Below are 19,322 nucleotides of genomic sequence, written 5' to 3' on the forward strand. Positions count from 1 at the left end.
CCCCATTTCCCCCAGCCCCAGCTGCAGCGGCCTTGAGAGTGGCTAGCGCCAGCTGCCTACAGCTGCTGGGCTGTACCATGCTCCGCTTGTCCCTCCCGTGCCTGGGCTCGGCTCGGCTCAGCTGGGGTGAGTGTGGACAAGTAGAGCCCCAGGATGTCACAGGGTGCAGCACTCGCCGCAGCCCCAGCTGCAGCGGCCCTGGGAGCAGCCAACAACAGCTGCCTGCACTGGGGCACGGCACAGCCTGGGAGCAAGGTGAGTGGGGACAGGCAAAGCATGGTGTAGCCCAGCGGCTGCAAGCCGCTGGTGCCAGCCACTCCCGGGGCTGGGGCAAGTGCCACTCTGTTCCCTCTGCTTTTTGCTGCCTTGTGCAGCCCTGGGAGCGGCATCCCTCCCCCCGCCCCTTCCCTAGTCCCAGCCTCACTCCCTCACTGCCATGGGAACGTATTTATTACATTGTAAAGTGGGTTCGCTTTATGCAAAGTCGATTTATGCACTGTTCTCCGGGAATGCATGTACCGCATAAATCGAGGGAAACATATACTTAGTTTAAAGATGAGGGGAATTCAAACAGAAATGTACATCTTGCTCAGAGAGATCCTGTACTTAATGTTGAGTGGTGTTTAGGTATTCCTGGCTTACTATTATGTTCAGATGACTAGATTTAACTTGGAAAAAGTGAGGGATTTTTAATTAGCCTTCATTTAATAATAATAATAAAAAAAGCTTTTGTTAGTAAATAAAACAATTGGTTTTAGGATCAAAACTATTCATGTACCTGCTTCCTTAGCTGTAACCGTAACACTTTTTATGCATCTTCAACATATTGTGAGGTAAAGAATAAGCACAACAGATATCTGGCATTAAATATTGATGACAGTCCATAGAAATTTAGTTTTTTTTAATCTTCAGGAATTCTCTTGATTACATATTTGACCACAGAAATTTTAGCCTCATTGAATTGGAAGTTTTTGTAACTTGTGTAGTATGGCTTTCCCAGTTATGGGTCAACCATCCAGTAGTGTTTTATTGTATAGTATTAGCCAGGATAAGTAAGTTGAATTTGAGCTTTCCAGACCTTTTTGTCTTCCCATAAGCAAAAACTTGTATTTTTGGAGCTGTGGCAACAGAATGTCTTCAAAATACAATACAATACAGAAGCTTGCATTGCTCACTGGAAATGAGCATAGTACCGTTATCAAAATGCAAATCTGTTTTAAGATGCACCTGGTGTGTAAAATGAAATAGCCGTTTGACAGTTTTAATAATGTAATTAACTGTCGGGACTCCAAAAGAGTGAGTAGAACCTGAACTTCGCATTTGCTGAAAGAATGGTTTTCGGCCTGTGGCTTACAGACCCCTGGGCGTCTGCAGACTATCTGAGGGGTCCCCAAAAGATGGCCACGATCAATCAAAAGTATGTGAATACCCACACTTACAATTCAAAGGGGTCTGTACCTCCATTTGAAAAGTTCGAGGGGTCTGCAAATGGAAAAAAAAGTTTGAAAACCCACTGCAGTAGGTGATGGCTTCATGAAATGGAGCCTGTAACTGTAAATGAAAGATCAGCTCTATATATTTCAGCTCATCATGCTCAAAGCCAACTTCTGCTAAATATATATTTTTTTAAATGGTCAGTTCTGGGCATATGAAAGCATATTTTAAAGGTGATCAAAGAATTCATATTTGCATACAAATGCCACTTCGCTAAATAGCTCAGCAGATCAAGGCAGAAATCCCTCTGAACAACCTGATAAAATCCAGTTGAGGAGCCAGTTCATAAACACTGTAGTTAGGGGTTTGCTCTCTGCACCCCAGTTGAAAGAGGGTCCATACCAGACTAGTAGATACACAGATTAATCATATCATTAATAGCTTTAGAAACATTAAAACGAACAAAACTTGTTGGATCAGGTGATGCTAGCCATGGCTAGTAACCAATCCCTCTGGTATTTCAGTGCACCTGTAGACTCATCACCAACATGCATAACAAGCCACAGGTCAACTCGCTATTGATTATATAGTAGAAATCTGTATAGTTAATGCTGTGCGTTCTCCATCCAGCTCCAAACATCTTCAGCTTACTGTGACATAGGTGATGGGAGAAGGCCTCTGCTACAATAAGGAACTTGCATGTCTTCATTATGCTAGAAAACCTAACTGTGGGATCTCATGCTATTTTTGGAGCCAGTTTAGCAAGTTAAATTGTGGTGTGGTCTTTTCTGCCAAGTTTAATCATGCCCAGGGCATCCACGATGGTCCACTGTGCACTTGCTGTGCAAGTTGATGTGTGTATTTTTGGCTAGCTGCGTTGTGTGTGGATTTCCTGCAGATATTCTCAAGCTGACCACTGCTAAATTGGGATCCACTGATTCAAGAGTATTTTAGCTTTCTTTTTGTTTTGAAACCTGGCCTTACTTGTTTTCCCTAAGTAACCATGAGTACATAGATATGAAAACAGTTAATTTTTATCTGTAACTTTCATTTTCTTATTTTTAATGGAATTGTATTTTATATGATCCAAACCGCAAATCAGTGTTTATTTCTCAATGGGAAATAAAAGAATGTGCCTCAAACAAATGGGTGGGTGAGTGAGTGACCTTAAACTAAGCTAAAGACCTGCCTATAAGGCTATGAAGGGGAGTTGGCATTATTTTTCCCCTCCTCATTTTTATCACCTCTAACTACTCAGGTGGGAGAACTTTCTTTCTTCTTCCTCCTGTTTATTTCTTTTCTGGTTCTTCACTTCACAGATTCCTCTGGAGAAGGTTACTGTTGACTCTAGAAGTGTCCCTAATAGTCTTTGTGCATTCAAGTACGTGGCAGGCCGTGTAAACTACCCTTAGCTTAGCCTGTAACTTGATCTTTTGACCATGTGTGACCAATAAAAATAACAAAGCCTTATTACAGAAACTAATAAGAGCTGGAGAGAGAGAGAGAAGAATCTGTTAGTCCATAAACACACACACTCCATAGAGCAACATGCCATTTTTAGACGTTAGTATAAAGACTTATATTTGCTTTTCCTTTCCAGATATTGAAGACTTGCCGCCAACAGTCCAAGAGAAATTATTTGATGAAGTACTTGACAGGGATGTTCAGAAAGGTAAATGCTTAGAGAATAACTTATCACTAAACCTTGAACACACTTTTTTTTGTCAATGAGATTAATTGGCATTAAGTATAAATATGAATTTTGTCTAAAGAAGAAATTCGTGGTGGATAGTTCGGTATTTGCAGATGATTATTGACTTAATCTTGTTCCAAGAAGGCAGGGTATAGATGTATATAGACAGCATAAAGCTTTTGTGGGCCTGAGTTGTATGCAGCCTTTATATAGATAGTAGGGGACAGAAAAAGAACAGGCTAAAATGTGTTAAACTTATTTATAGTAGCCTAAACAATTCTAAGGCGCCCTTCAGTTTGTAAGCCATTTTGCAGTTTTATTTAAAATAGTATTAAACAATCTTTCTGTTCTGGTCACTGCCTTGAAACAAAGTAGTTTTCAATATCTGTTTTTTCTATAATTTTTAATCCTAGAAAGCTTAGTTTATTAGTAAAGCCTCGTTTTTGTAACATTTGCACTGTACTTGGGCAGTAATTTGAGATTTTATGGTATCTTCTGATACAAAGTTTACTTGTCATGATGATTCTCATGCTGAAAAGATTTCTGTTGCAGATAAGACTTAAATGGGGATTTTGTCATTGTAGAGCTAGAGGAAGAATCTCCTATTATAAACTGGTCACTGGAATTGGGTACACGCTTGGATAGTAGACTATATGCACTTTGGAATCGGACTGCAGGAGACTGCCTCCTTGATTCAGTACTACAAGCTACGTGGGGCATTTATGACAAGGATTCGGTGCTACGGAAAGCCCTACATGACAGTTTACATGACTGTTCACATTGGTAAGTTGGTTGTGTGAGACTTGAAGATCTTTTGATGGTGCATTGATTTTCGTAACGTAGTGTCAGTCATGGGTATATCTTCAGATGATACTTGCTTTTGTATCGCAGCATAGTTGATGTTCCTAGTTTCTTTGAACCACGTGCACCGTGAAATGTGTACTTTTAAAATCAGTTACAGTAGTACGTAGCAAATTCCATACTATTTAAATTCTGTGCCATGTCTCTGGCATAAAATACAGTATTGTGTAGAATGTTAAATCCTTGAAAACTTGCAGACTTGGATTCTGTAGTTTTGCAATACAAATAATTCATATATTGGATACGAGGTTTGCATACTTGTCGTCTATGACCGTCCCACTGTCATCAGTGGCAGGGTTGCAGATGATTAAAGGTATGACCTTTTATGTAGCAACAAAACTTATAGTAGCTTTCTTCCCCTACTTTTGTCATACTTGGAATCCATTCTTTTAATCTTCCAAAACAGTAATAGTGGTGGTGGTAGGGGTTGTAAAACAGCAATAACAAAAGGGTTACTGTTGATGTTAGCTATGTTGTCACTAGTTTTTTGGGGAGTTAACACAATGGTGGGATTAAAAGAGGATGGGAAAATGTACTCCTCTGACTCATTGTTTCAATCAGTCTTTGTGTACTGGGGCAGACATCACAGCCTTGGTTATATTTAGGGACCTACTTGACTTGTGGTGAAACAAAGCCATTTTTGTGGCTTGCTCCCAGACAAAGCCCATTTTGATGGTGTTTGTGGTGGCCCTGCCCCTTGGTGGTAATTGGCGGACAGGCCCCACCCCTCAGAACTGACTGGCAGAAGAGGCCCTGGGGGAGAGGAGGGTGGAGAGTCAGCTGCCTTGATGTCTGGTGCCCCCTTCATGCTGCCCCGCCAGCTGGTGCCTTCCCCTCCTGGGGGGCTGGGAGGGGAAGACTTAAACTTACTTTAATTTGGGGGGTTTTGTGGGCTTTGCAGGCAATCCTGGATTTCATGGTTTCTGCAAAATCCATGAAATTGCAATTTTGGTAGGTCTCTAATCCGTTTAGTTTATATTTGGAAAGTGGTCTTGGCACTACGCAGACCTTTTTCATGGGGGGAAAAAAAAAGCTTAGCCACTTCACAATCTGATTGTCATAGTGACTGCATGAATATTTATTAAAAGAACATTATCCAAGTTGCAAGCTCAAGCACCGTTAGGAAATTCTAGTTTTAAGGTTATCTGCAGCCAAATTAAGGCCCCCATACTTTATATCATAGAAGTAGGGTGGGAAGGGACCTTGTAGATCTTCAAGTTTGACCCCCTGCCTGGGCAGGAGGGAAACTGGGCTCAAATGACCCCAGCCAGGTAGGCATTGAGCCGCTTCTTAAAGACCCCCAGGGTAGGAGCCAGCACCACTTCCCTTGGAAGTTGGTTCCAGATCCTAGCCACCCTAACTGTGAAGTAGTTCCTACGGATGTCTAATCTAAACCTACTCTCCAACAACTTGTGGCTGTTATTTCTTGTTATCCCTGGGGGCGCTGGGGGAAACAAGGTCTCCCTCAAACCCGTCTGGTCCCCCCTAGTGAGTTTATAGACCGCCACCAAGTCCCCCCTCAGCCTTCTCTTGTGAAGGCTGAACAGGTTCAGGTCCCGTAGCCTCTCGTTGTAGGGTCTGCCCTGCTGTCCCCGGATCATGCAGGTGGCCCTCCTCTGGACCCTCTCAATGTTGTCCACATCCCTCTTGAAGTGGGGTGCCCAGCTTGGCCCTACTTGAGATGCACCTGTGGATGCACGATAGGGTCCGGTTAGCCTTGCCGACTGTGACCTCGCATTGTCGGCCCATGTTCATCTTGGAGTCAGTGATGACTCCAAGATCCCTTTCTGCCTCCCTGCTCTCAAGAAAGGAGTTTCCCATCTTATAAGTGTGCTGCTTGTTACTACTGCCCAAGTGCAGCACCCTGCACTTGTCAGTATTGAAACGCATCCTGTTTTTGTTAGTCCACCCTTGCAACCTATCCAGGTCTTTCTGCAGTCTTTCCCTCTCTACTAGCGTGCCCAGCTCACCCCAAATTTTGGTATCATCAGCGAATTTGAACAGGTTGCTTTTCACCCCGTTGTCCAAATAGCTGATAAAGAAATTGAACAGCGCGGGCCCAAGGACCGATCCCTGGGGGACTCCGCTGCCCACTTCCCCTCAGGTCGAATATGACCCGTCCACCACCACCCTCTGAGTACAACCCTTCGGCCAATTAGCTATCCGTCTGACTGTGTAGGCATCAATGCCACAGTCACCTAGTTTTTTAATGAGGATGGGGTGGCAGACAGTATCAAAGGCCTTGCTGAAGTCCAGAAAGACTACATCCACGGCAACACCGGCATCCAATGCTTTTATGACATGATCATAAAAGGCAATCAGGCTGGTCTGACATGACCTGCCCCTAATGAAACCATGCTGGTTGCCCTTGAGCATGATCCCCGATGCCGGCCCATCACAGATGATCATCCTTGATGATCTTCTCAAAGAGTTTCCCCAGGATTGAGTTAAGACTGACGGGCCTATAGTTGCCTGGGTCCTCCCTCCTCCCTTTCTTAAAGATGGGGACCACGTTGGCTATCTTCCAGTCATCTGGCACCTGGCCCGAGCACCATGAGCGCTCGTAAAGCCGTGCCACGGGCCCAGCAATAACCCCTGCTAGCTCCCTCAACACCCTGAGGTGGAGAGCATCTGGACCTGCTGACTTGAACACGTCCAGCCCCTCCAGAAGCACTGTTACCTGGTCCTCCTCAACCTTAGGTCTTGAGGAGTTCCCCTCAAGTCCGTCTTGAAACACGGTGGGGGAGTCCCGGTCCCTGCACAAGAAAATGGAGGTGAAGAATTTGTTAAAGAGGTCTGCCTTCTCCTCTGGCGCAAGCACCAGATAGCCCAGTGCATCTCGCAGGGGCTCCACATTTCCCGGTGCCTTTTTCAAATATATAGGGAGGATGAAGAAGGACTTTTTATTATCTTTGATCTTGGACGCTAGTCCTAGCTCTATGTCCACCTTCTATATACATCCTATATGCAATCATATACGTATTATGATTTGGTTTCTCTGGGTGCATCTACATGAGATGCCTAAATTTGCATTAGCATAGTTTACCAATCTACACATGCACATGTTTACTTCTCAGTAAACCTCCCTAATACCGAGTAAATTTGCTACCTGCAAATGTAAGTGACAGATTTATTTGGCATTAGTAATGGTGCAGGTAGTGCTCATGTAGATGCCTGACTAGGAGCAAAATCTGCTCCTAGTCAGCTGTCTACTGGGGGCAGGAGTTGGCCTGGAGCTCAGGCTGGGTGATAAGCATCTCCCAGCAGCGGCCCCACGGGTCATGGTGCCAGTGCTGGGAGTTCCCTGCCGGTGGGGGCTGGGAAGCTTTATTACCCACCCAGGTCTGAGTGTGTGGAGCTGGGCAGGGAATAAGCTCCCCAGCCTGTCTCTTCCCCAGTCCCTGCCTTGCACGCCCAGGTGGGGACAATGTCCCCCTGCTCCGGCAGTAGATAACTTCCAGCCCCCCACTCCCTGATTGCAAAGCGGGGTCTGGGAACAAGCTCCCTAACCCCCACTCTGTGATCACAATTAGGATCGTGGAGCAGGGGCTGGGCCCTCTCTGTATGGGAACAGTTCCTGACCAGCCTGGAGTGGAACAGTTCCCTGCCAGCCCCAGGCTGTCCAGGGAAGCATGTACAGCTTGGAGGTGGCTGGGAACTGTCCTGTTTTGGGTAGTCCCCAGCCAGCTCTGGGCTGCACAGGCAGACTGCTCTGTGCAGCTGGGGGCTGGCCGGGAACTGTCCCAGTCATGGCCAGGTCCCAGCCCTGTGCCCCCATTTTGGGTGATTGACGCATAGGGCTTGGAAAGAGCTGCAGGGGTGCCCAGGGAGCCCCCTGTCCCTCTGATTGGGGAATCGGGGCCAGGAGCTCCCTGTGGGGACATTGGCCCTGCCCCAGCAGCAGGCAGGCCGGTCTTCTGGCATCTGTCTCCTGGTCACCTGCCTAGTAGCAGGCAGCTGTCTCTTGGTCTGGGTGGTCTCTGCCAACCCCTGGGCTGGCATCCACAAACAGCCTGGAGCTCCCCCAAGTGGCGGCAGGTGCCCATTGCAGGGCTGCAGGGACCTGGGAGCAAAGCTCCCTAATCCCTGCAATTTGTAGATGCTTACCCCAAAACCCTTTCTGTGCGGTAGTTTTACTGCACAGTAAATCTAGGCTGGAATAAATGCATGTGTAGACGTACCCTCTGATTTACATAACCTAATGCTATTTTTCTGCAAGATCAATCTCTATCCAGGTATAGAATAGTGTTTGCTTAAAGAACAGCTATTGAATTTTGTTCTTCTTGTATAGCATATAGGCCTATGCCTTATTGTGTACTATTTCAAACCCTATTCTGGAGAATGAACTTGCAACTTTCTGGGTGGGCTACAGTACAGTTCAGAGGGGACCCAGCTGCTGTCTCTCACCAGCTTATTGTCAAGATGCCAAGGTGCATTTCCATTTTACAGATGGAAAATTGAGACGCAGAGCAATTAAGGTCAAAGTTCCCACACTTAGAGGCGGGACACCTAGGACCTAACTTTTCTTCGTAGTACATGCTATTAATATAGTATGTCATGTGGTCAAAACAGATCCAGTATCTACAGTTGCAGCTGTGACTGCTCGGCAGTTCTGCAGATTAGACTCATGGGTCTCACTCAGATTGGGCTCCCTGAAAACAACAAATACACAGTTAGCAGCTGCTTATGGAAAGACTGATTTTTAGTGAGTTGCCCAGCATTGTAGAAGAGCTCTCTGGCAGAGATGGGGATAGAACCTAATTCTGCAGGGCAGTATCCAGTTGCCTTACCCATGCAGCCATCTTTTCTTTTCCTGTAATCCCCTTCATCAACAAATGAGTCAAAGGTCCAGCAGAAAAAACACAGCTCTGATATACTCCAAGGATGAATTAGGGCTGTGCAAAATCACTCTATGCACTGGAATAGAGGGTTTTTGCAGAAACAAATAACATATGATCATGCATAATTAAACTTAGGATGTATGCACATCTGGGGTGTTATTAAAGTTGCATAGGCACTGAGAAGCAGCGTTTACTCTACAAAGTTCTTCCGGTGAAGGTGTGCCAGCCAAGAGTGTTAAAACATGCACAGAAACTGAGCAGCTGTAGCTGACATAGCTGTGCTGGTGAAACTCCTGGGACAGATGTTGGCATGCCCAATAGAGCACTTCTGTCACCTTAAAGTATGTTGTCTAGGGAGGTGGTGTACCTGTGATGCCACAGAATAAGTTTCCTGCCATCTGCTGTGTTTCTGTTAGGGATCTGGCTGACACAAGCCTAGCTACAAATGGCCAGAGTTCTGTGTTGTAGTCTGAGACCTTATTGTGGCGTTTCCTAACATTTGAGTGCCTGACCTTGTGACTTGAACATTCTTTGGATGTACAGTTTTTGGGTGTGTAATTTTTTTTTTTTTTTTTTTTTTTTTTTTTTTTTTTTTTTGCTCTTTATAAAGCAATGGGGTATCATATTGACACCCCCATAGGTCATCAGCCATGTTTGACCCTCACAGACCTCTGCCATTCGAGCTGAAGAGTAGTTGACAGCAGCTGTGGATTGTTGTCATTTTTTGTGGATGTGTAGGAGAGGGGATGAGATGCTGATCAAATAGACATGATGCTAGCAGACAGCACTAGATCAGCAAGCATGACAAGTTATGAGGTTCTGTTTCAGGCTGGGAGCAACGCCTGATTTTATGAGTACAGACCGTTTAGACTGTTTCTCTACCAAGTATTTGGCCTCTCCTTCTCTCACTCCTCTTCTCCTCCAAGTTTTCTTTACCAGTTATATTCAAGTGCATGAGTTCATCAGTCTGTCTTCCCTGTCTCACCTGTGTGCCATGTTCCCAACTGACTTGTGTCCCTCCCTGCTCTTCTCATCACTCTTCCACTTCATTCCTTGACTCATGTCTTTTTGCCTGTCTTGCCACTTCCAATTTTTCACTAAATCTCTCTTCCTCTCCCTCTTCTTTTTCCCAGTTTCAGTCCCTCTTCTCTTCTTCTCCCAGCCTGAGGGCTTCCTTTTGTGTAGCCCTGCTTCTCTGCAAATCAGCAGTGGGGGGCAGGGCTGCATGAAGGGCAGCCCTCTCTGCCAATCAACGGCTGGGGGTGAGGGGGCTCACTGCAAAAAGACTGAAAATGTCACTGGTTGTTGCAAGCAGTCTGCATTTTTTTTTTTTTTTTTTTTTTTTTTTTTTTTTAAGCTTGCCGTCCACACACTCCAAGTAGATCCCTAGCTATAACAAAGGGGACCAGAGCTGGATTGCAGGCTGTTTGTTTGCACGTACTCCTACTAAGTGGGTGAGGTCTTTCTGCTTTGTTTTGAGGGAAAATTCTTATATAGAAGTAGCAACAAACTCCCTGTGCCTGAAGAAGGTGTTTGTACCCACAACCTTGCAAAGAATTTTTTTTTTTCCAACTATTTAGTTTTGACGTTTACCCAAAGAACCTTGTTTTCCTGTGTCCTTAGACCAACACGGCTACAACCAACAACCCTAGTGGAGGAAAGGCTTTCTACTTTCCAGACTTGCAGCATTTTCTTTTACGATTTCAATGCTATATGTGGGGGCTGAGACTTGCGCTCTCCCTTTCCCCAAAGAACAGTGTCACTGACAAATGTGATGAGGCCAGACACTGTAAAATACTTAACGCAGGCTCTGTGCATTTTTAAATGTCATGTTCCATAATGTTTGGATTATGGCCTGGGTATGTGCCTTTTTTTTTCTTTTTTTACTAATACATTCCACAAACTAAGAGGGATACAGCAGAAAGAGGCAAAGGTATTTGTTTTCTGTGTGTGTAAGTCATCTTGCAGTGTTCTCACAGTGGCTGTTTTTATGTAATGTAATACAGTTTTAATCTGTATGGAGTAAGGATTTTGCTGAAGGGGAAACTACATATATTTGGCTTTTAATAATGCTATTTGATACTTTCCACCAGATTCATTAAGATTCAAATATTTTTTGAGTAAAAAATAACTGAGGAACACTAAGCAAAATATCATGGTAGGTATCAATATACAGAGTTAGTGAAGCTTGATCTGGCTAGCACAGTCTAAGTCTTAAAATTTTCATTTTAGTTAATGACCAAGATGGGGAAACAAAGTAAATCAGTGAATTTTATAATTCAGTGCATAGCAAGTTGGAAGAGTTAGGAAAGCTTTTGTTATACAGTATAACCTCATGAATCTAGAGTTCTTGAAAATCCGGCACTTTTTAAACATACACTACATCGGGGAGTAGTGGCAGCTGGTCCTGGAGTAGTGGAAGGGGAAGCTTTCACATGGTGGCTGCTGCTAGCATTCACCCCGCTCCACATCCAGCCACTGCTCCAGGAAACCTGGAATTTTCAAATTTCTGGCAGGTGCTTGGTCCTGAGCATGCTGGATTTATGAGGTTATATTGTATAAGAACCTACAGATCAGAAGTGCTGATGGAGAATAATTTGGCATAGAAAATTTTGAAACTAATGAACTAGGGGAATAGGATTGGAATTAGGCAAGCTGTGGTGTCAAAGGTTTGGGCATCGTACTAGACCTGAGTCCCAGTATTACGACACAATACAATATAGTGTGCTGGGCTGCGCATTTAAAGGCACACTTAGGGGAGGGAGGGCCTTATTCCCTTTCTGTTCAGTTGTGTAACTATTATTAATATTATACTTCATTACGAAAACAATAATGACAAACTGAAGGGGGTCAGAAAAACGGAAATGATTCTGGGCTGAAAAGGATGTCTTGCGTTTCACTTAAATGAGAAGTGAAATTTAGGAGTGAAAGTAAGTATTCTAATATTTGAATCCTATAGACTCCAGGAAAGGGCAGATGCCATACAACATAATTCATGGGTACACAGCCAGGAGAAATAAAAGAAAAGCTTCTGTTGCATGTCATCTGTAATGCTAGGTAAGATGTGGAAGTCGCTATAAGGAAATGGTGAAAGGTGTATGGTTTGGGGCTTATTTTATAGTACACAATATTAATTAATGTACAATAGGGAGATGAATTGGGCTTCCTACTTGATCACTTTAGTTTTTTTGAGACCTGATAGTTGAAAAGGACCGTAAGGTAAAATGGAAGATAATTTTTAAGACTGTTCAAGAGGACATGAAACTGGACATGAATTACTCTCTGCAGTCTGCCCAGAGGAGTCTATCCAGCAGGGCTCAGTCTGGCCCCCCTGGCCAAACATACCCTCATTAGAGTCTAATATAATAAGATGGATATCTGCCTTGTAGAAAATGTCTTGCCTCAAGCTGACAGAATCAGTTGATCATACCAGTTCTGTCAGATACATTTAGCCAATTACAGGAAGAAATATACCAGATCTGGACTCGGATCCGTCTGAAAGATCTGATTAAGGATGGAAGGGTTTTATCAAGATCCTTCATATTTAGTTGGTACCTAACTTTCATTAAACTCTAGCTCCTTGACTTCCATCATATAGATTCTCCCTGGAAACATACACATTTTATTGCTTTTGGGATTTATTTCCAGTCTCTCAAATTCTCACTGATATGTTGACTTTCTGGAATGAGTGTATAGTCAAAGGTCTAATGGCATTAGATCCTGAAGAGAGGGCTAAATACTGTGATTTAATTTCAGCCCCATTTTATTTAATATTTCAACTAATGGGGTAGTTCCCTTTGGAGTCCTTTTTTGGGCATTATTAATCTGGGGATTATTAGAGGTAGTGCAAAAGATTTCAAATTCTGGAGAAGTTCTCCATGACTCTTAAATGCTATCGGTCAAAAAACAACCTCAGAGCCCCTAATTGCTTTGTGTACTTGAGATTTTAACAAGAGTGGGGACTTACCATGTCCTGAAGGCTCTGTAGTAACTGTCCCTTTGCCTCCAGTTACTACACAGTAAATGAGAGAGAGATTGGAGCCATTCAGCCCTGCTTTGTTCTGGGATCAACTGCCCAAGGCCTGCTCTCACTCAGAATAAGGATGGGACAGTTGCTGCAGAGCATGCAAAACATGAATATGAACCTCTACCCCTTCCTCTTAATGTTGGGTTCACAGTTACTGCTGTATGTGCCACATTAAATTATTGGTTATAAGCAGGGTGGCTACTGTAAAAAGCTTGAGGACTACTGCAGTACGGACATTGTTTAATTTAAGGTTGTGATAGTGTTGCCAGGCTGCCCTGCATGCACAGACAATTGGCCAGGGAGGCTTTTTCCAGTATGTAGCTTGTTGAGTTGGTCTTTGCAGTTGGGCTCCAGGGACTTGGGTGAAAGGGGAGCTCTTCAGCCAGTTAGCAGGGAGAGGTGGTGGAGATGGCTGGGTTCTGGTGCCTGCTTATCTCAGATCTGAGCTGGGCCTTTCTGGTCCTCTGCCACAAAACATTGCAGACTCCTGATGAAGACTTATCTACAGACTTATCTAAAATAGCCATTAACCTTTCCAGGAGCTGTTCCTTAAAGATGGAAGTGTTTTTAGCTGGGTAGGGGTGTTCTTTATAAAAAGGAAGGAACAAAAACCCCAAACTACTTTTTAAATGAGATGAGTTAAGATGCGTGGTGATTTGACTAGTGGGGAGAAGTGAGGAAAAACATGGATGTTTGTCACCTCTCATGGCCTATTTAGGATGCAAGCAAAGTCCCGTCTCAAAACAGCAGAACCCAGTATGAGGTTCTCGCAAAAGCAGCTTTGATAAAGGACAATGTAATGTTACACCAGGCATGGTTCTACAAGGTCAAACACTTCCTTATTTCAGTTCTTGTAGAAAATACTGTATTTGTGGGTATATTAGTCAGTGTTACAAAGGATGATTTGAAACCTTCCTGCTGCATAGACCCCTCAAGTCGGCAATTGGACCAGTAGATGCAGTCTGACCTCCCTTGCCCCTAAGATGAGGACAGACAATTTTGTCAAACTGTACTGCATTGCACTGCCCTTTCAGCGGTGGATATTGAGAGCAAGTTGCTGAAAGACAAATCCTTAGCTGACCCCATTCAGTCAGAATTGCAACAGACTCAAGGTTGAGGAGCTTACATAGGACACCACACGTAGTCAGTGGCGATAGGGGATTGGAAATAAAATATAAACATCCTGGAAAGAAGAGCAGTGAGCAGTTCTGTAACCTTTGAAGCAACATCAGTCGACACGAAGGGAATTCTGTGATTCAAATGGGCAGTGAAAGCAAAACAAACTCATTTAGAGGAAGGAAACAAAAATCTGAAGCTTTAATAAGAAACAGTATGTGCTTCAACAGTAGAAAAATCTGAATTGCCCATTTTAGCTACTTCTGGCCAAAGTCAATTCAGTATTTGAGTAGCCTTTGTCAGATCTGCCTGAAAAGAACAAGTCAACAATTAATGGCAAGGTCCAACAACTTTTTTCAAGCTTCAGGCTGCAACAGCTTGGCTGGTGCTGGCTGGGTGGCTTTGGCAGTATGGGGAGGGGAGGGGCTAAGCTTTCCATGCGGCCAAGAGCTCTGCCTGTGCTGCCATTTCTTCTCCCAGTCTCCTGCTCCCAGGCTGCAGTGTGAGTGTAGATCCCAGCTGAGGGGAACTGCATGAGCTGGGGAGCTGGAACCTGCTGCTCCCCACGCCCCAACCCATCCCTGATGCAGCTCTGCTCCTGCAGGAAGCTGCATTCACACTTTGGCATGGGGTGGGCGTGTGCATGGAGAAGCAGCAGTGGTGCAGCTCCTTTTCCAGCTAGAAGCTGCACCCATGCTGTAGCCTTGGGAGGTGGGCAGAGAAGTATCATTGGCATGAGTACAGTTTCCAGCTCCCTGGCCCTGGTGGCTCAGCCCCAGCACTGTCCCAGGCTCAACAGGCCAGATGCATCCAGGCCCATGGAGCCCCTGGAAATTGCTGACTTCTGGTATATGGGCATAGGGAAATAACTTTGTTCTTCTGGTAGATGTTGTAATGTTTCTATCTTGAGGAACAAAAATGTTCCAGGCTGTTTCCAGTAGTAATTGGATTTCTTGCCACAGTGTATGGGTCGATTTTTTTTAAATACAGTATAACCTCAGGAATCCGGCATGCTTGGGACTGAGCACCTGCTAGAAATTTGAAAACTTGTGAGTTTTGAAACCGAAGCGGCCCCTGGTCCTGGATTAGGGGTAGGTGGTTGCAGCAGCCAGCAGCAGCAGTTGCTGTGTGCAAGCTTTCCCTTCTGGTGCTCCGGGACTGGTTGCCACTACTCCCCAATCTAGTGCAGTTTTAAAAAGTGCCAAATGCTTGATATCGGGATTTATGAGGTTATACTATAGTTGGTTTTTAAAGTCAATTTTAGCCATGTTTTAAATCAGTAAGATGGAAACCTTAATTTTAAATCCACTTGAATCTTGTTTTGCATTTGTACATATTAAAATTATTTTGGTTTAAAAAAAATCAACTAATTATGGATTTATGCTAAAATTTTGCTGCTTTTTTTAATCAGCCAAGATAACTGTTTAAGCCATGCACGATTATTTAATCAGAGACAGCTTAACATGCATTTATTCAGATTTTTAATTGTAACGTGTTTGTTAGAAAATGATGAAAGGTGCATTTCTTACTTACTGGGGTTTGTGGGTTTCTTGTTTGTTTTGGTTTTGAAATTCTGATTCATACCTGTTGACCTTCTGGGTTGAAATTGGAAAATCAGTTAATGCAAAAAACAATTTTATTGGGTAAGTAAAACTTCGTTTAACTTTGATAGACATGTTAAAAACGTTTATTAGAATATGGTTTATATTTGAAAATGATTTTATTAAGCAGAAGACCCTTATCTATTAAAGTTAACATTATAATTACAAAATTAAACAGATTACTGTTGGTCAGTGTTTATTTCAAGATTTTAGACCTAATAGATCTGTTCCTTGCACACATTTTTCTCCCTGTGGAGAGAGGAAAGAAATGATCCTGCTTCCCCTCTGTATTGTATTTTTTTTTTTTCTACCCTCATGCCATCCCCCAATCTCTCTTCAACTTCTATTGAGGGTAGTAATGTGATCATTTTCGTACCTGCAGGAGAGACTAGTGCTCCATGATGATTTAGCCCTCTGCATTCTGGGTCCTGGAAGTTCCTCCTTTTCTGTTTTTACATTCTTTAAAACTTTAAGAGGACACACAGAGCTTAGTCTCACTTTAAATTCATTTACATGATGTTAATAGTTTAGGTGCTGTTGTAATTTGTCCATATGTTCAAACACTGCCTTATGATTGCCTCCATAATTTTTCCAGCATCACCCAGGGTCAATTCTGGCAGTGAAAGTGAACTTAATAGCCACTGAACTAAAAACATGTTTCTTAAATTACTAGCACCCTAAATCAATTCACCCAAAAGAAAAAAAGCACCTGGATTTGTTGAACTAAAATAATTTCTTAAATAGAACATTCTTATTTGCATGAAATCAGAATGACTTGTTTGTTCCCTGTGGAGCAGAATTTATGAATTGCTACAAGATGCATCGATTTGGCCACTGGAAACATCATTCATAGGGACCTACTCAAATCGTAATTTTGCATGTTTTATGGAACCATAATTTGAGAATTTTTCCATGAAATCACTTAACCCCCGATAAAACAACCCCCTCCCCCCCAACCCTTACTGAAAATAAAATTCTAGCTCCCCATTTGGGGAGCCACCTCTGCTCTCTGCTGCTGATTGGCCGAGGGCTGCCCATCTTGTAACCCCTCTCCCTCTGCCAGTTAATGGGTAGGGGTGGAACTGCATGAGTGGCATCACTCTTGACCAATTAGTGGCTAGGGGTGGGGCTGCCTGAAGGGTAGCTCTGCCAATCAGCAGTATTGGGCGGGGAGGGGAGAGCTTGTTGCAAAAAATCATGAAAATGGCAGTGGGTGCTGTGATTGGTCTGGGAAATCACCTGCCTGCCTCCTCAAATTCAGTAGGTTCCTAATTATTGGTCGCAGTATGTTTGCTCATGTTGGGATTAGATCCCTAGTGGTTTCTTAGTCTGTGATTATCAAACTTGTACCAAGTAATATGCTGACTGATTTTTTTTCACTCCATTCATAAAATAGTGCTGAATAGCTACTTCTCTTTATGGATGGTCTTCTATCATAGACTCTGGTTAAATTAATTCTTTGCATCAGTTTTTACTGCAGAAGACATGGGGAGAATTCCCACACCAGATCAATCCTTCCTAATAGGTAGGTCTGTAGAGCTGGATTGCATTGAAGTGACAACAAAAGAAGTTTTAAAATGGATCAATAAAGTAAATACTAATAAATTACCAGGGCCACATGGCACTCATGGAACTCAAAAGTGAAATGGCAGAATTATTGGCAATAGCCTGTAACTTTTCATTATAAACTGTCTCTGTGCCAGACGACTGGTAGGGTTACCAGTGTAATGCCTGTTTTCAAAAAGGGCTCTAGAATTATCCTGGGAACTACAGTTAGCTTCACTTCCATGCCTAGCAAGTTGGTGGAGTAAAGACTAAAATTGTCAGTCACATGGACATGCCATGAGATTGGATGGGAGGTTCTTTCATGGGTCAAGAGCTGGTTAAAAGGTAGGAAGTAAAGGGTCAGGCTTAATGGTTGCTTTCAGGATGGAGAGAGGTCAAAATAGGTGTTCTGCAGTGATCTTTTCTGGGGCCAGTTTTGTTTCAGCATTTTCATCAATAGTTTGGAAATCGGGTTGCACAGTGAAATCCAAATTTGCAGGTGATACCAAATTATTCAGGGTAGTCAAATCGCAAGCTGATGGAGAGGAGCTGCAGAAAGATCTTGCCAAGCAAAGTAAATGGGCAAAAAAATAGCAGATGAACTTCAGTATCAACAAATGCAAGGTAATTCACATACAGAAAAATAATCTCAAATATATGTACACAATACTGGGTTCTGAACTAGCTGTTACAACTCAGGAAATAGACCTTGGAGTCATTGTAGATGGTTCTCTAAAACTACCAGCTGAATCTGTAATGGTGACCAAAAAAGCCAATAAAATGTTGGGCATCATTAAGAAGGAAATTGAAAACAAAATGGAGAGTGTTGTTTTGCCACTGTATAAATCCATGGTGTGCCCATATCTTGAATATTGTATGTAGTTTTTGTCTCTCTCAGAAATCTAGTAAGATTAGAAAAGGTACAGAGAAGGGCAAGGAAAATGATTAATGGAATGGGTAGTTGCCACACCAAGAGAGTCTTAAATTTGGAAAGGAGAAGGCTGAGGAAAGCTATGATAGAAATCTATGAAATCATGAAGGGTGTGGACAAAGTGAATAGGGAACCGTTATGCAGAAATCTAGAACTCTTGGTTCCAAAGTGATACCAAGAGTTCTTTTATTAGACCAGCTGAGAGAGAGAAAAAGATAGTTTTTTTGCAGTAAGCTTTCGGGCTCATGCGCCTTTCGTCAGGCTCTGGGAAAGTTCAAAATTGGTAAACAAAGTTCTAGATTTTTGCATTTCTTTTTGTCTCTGAGCAGCACAGCTACCACATACGTCCTGGGGAACTGTTATTCACCAAGTCCCAGAATACTAGAACTGAAATTAGTAGGAGACGGGTTTAAAATTGACAAGCAAAAGTACTTTTTTACACAGGGTGTACTTACTTGTGGAACTTGTGACCAGAGGAGGCTGTAGAGATGAATAGCATAGCTGGGTTCAGAAAGAGACTAGACATTCATGGACGATAGATCCATTTATAGCTATTAAACGGAACAGTTGGAGAGGTACCTTCTGGCATCTCTGAACCAACTGGTGGGTACCAGGGAGGGCAATGAACAGGGGATATATCACTTTAGATATACCTGGTTCTTCTTCTAAAGAATCCACTGTTGAAGATGGGATGATAGGCTAGGTGGACCATGGGTATCATCCAGTATGCACTTTATATTCTTATCTGTTGGGTACATCCTGATAGCTCATCTCTGTTAGTGGAAGGAAATGAGGACAGCTTACTCTGAATTGGTCTTCTCATTATGTTATGCACTCACCAATCCAAAAGATGAAGTATCTTGCCTTTTCTTACAGGCGTAACATAGCAATCTTGTTTAATTGTCTAACTGCATACAATACAGTGCTGTAACGTTCTCATTACAAGATGTTCTCGGAACTGTTTTACAGGTAAGGAGCAAGTGATCAAACTTCTTGAGTTTTAGATGTTAACTTTCTGATGCGTGATATGTTTCTACACTTCGTTCTAATGGAAATTGCCAGCATGAAAGAGCTAAGATGCAGAGTTTCACAAGATTTTCTTTTTAAAATATTTTTGTAAGATGGAAACAAATATGGTTCAGTGAACTGTGACTCTTGAGCTGGGGAATGAATATGGTTATTCAACATTTCTATGACTCACTAGTTTGAATTGAGAGTAAGTATTTTAGCATCTCTTCTATGTATGCTGTTGTAGGTTCTACACCCGTTGGAA

General features: G+C 43.1%; 1 protein-coding gene across 1 annotated transcript in view; it reads left to right on the plus strand.

Moving 5' to 3' along the window:
- ZRANB1 (zinc finger RANBP2-type containing 1) overlaps positions 1-19,322 on the plus strand; it is a 61,982-nt gene that overhangs the window by 24,612 nt on the left and 18,048 nt on the right. Inside the window, 3 exon segments of the mRNA XM_006026582.3 lie at positions 3,035-3,106; positions 3,712-3,910; positions 19,305-19,320. Of these exon segments, the coding sequence (XP_006026644.1) occupies positions 3,035-3,106; positions 3,712-3,910; positions 19,305-19,320 (287 nt within the window).

Source organism: Alligator sinensis, unplaced genomic scaffold (genome assembly GCF_000455745.1).
Source record: "Alligator sinensis unplaced genomic scaffold, ASM45574v1 scaffold193_1, whole genome shotgun sequence".
Lineage (NCBI taxonomy): Eukaryota > Metazoa > Chordata > Crocodylia > Alligatoridae > Alligator > Alligator sinensis.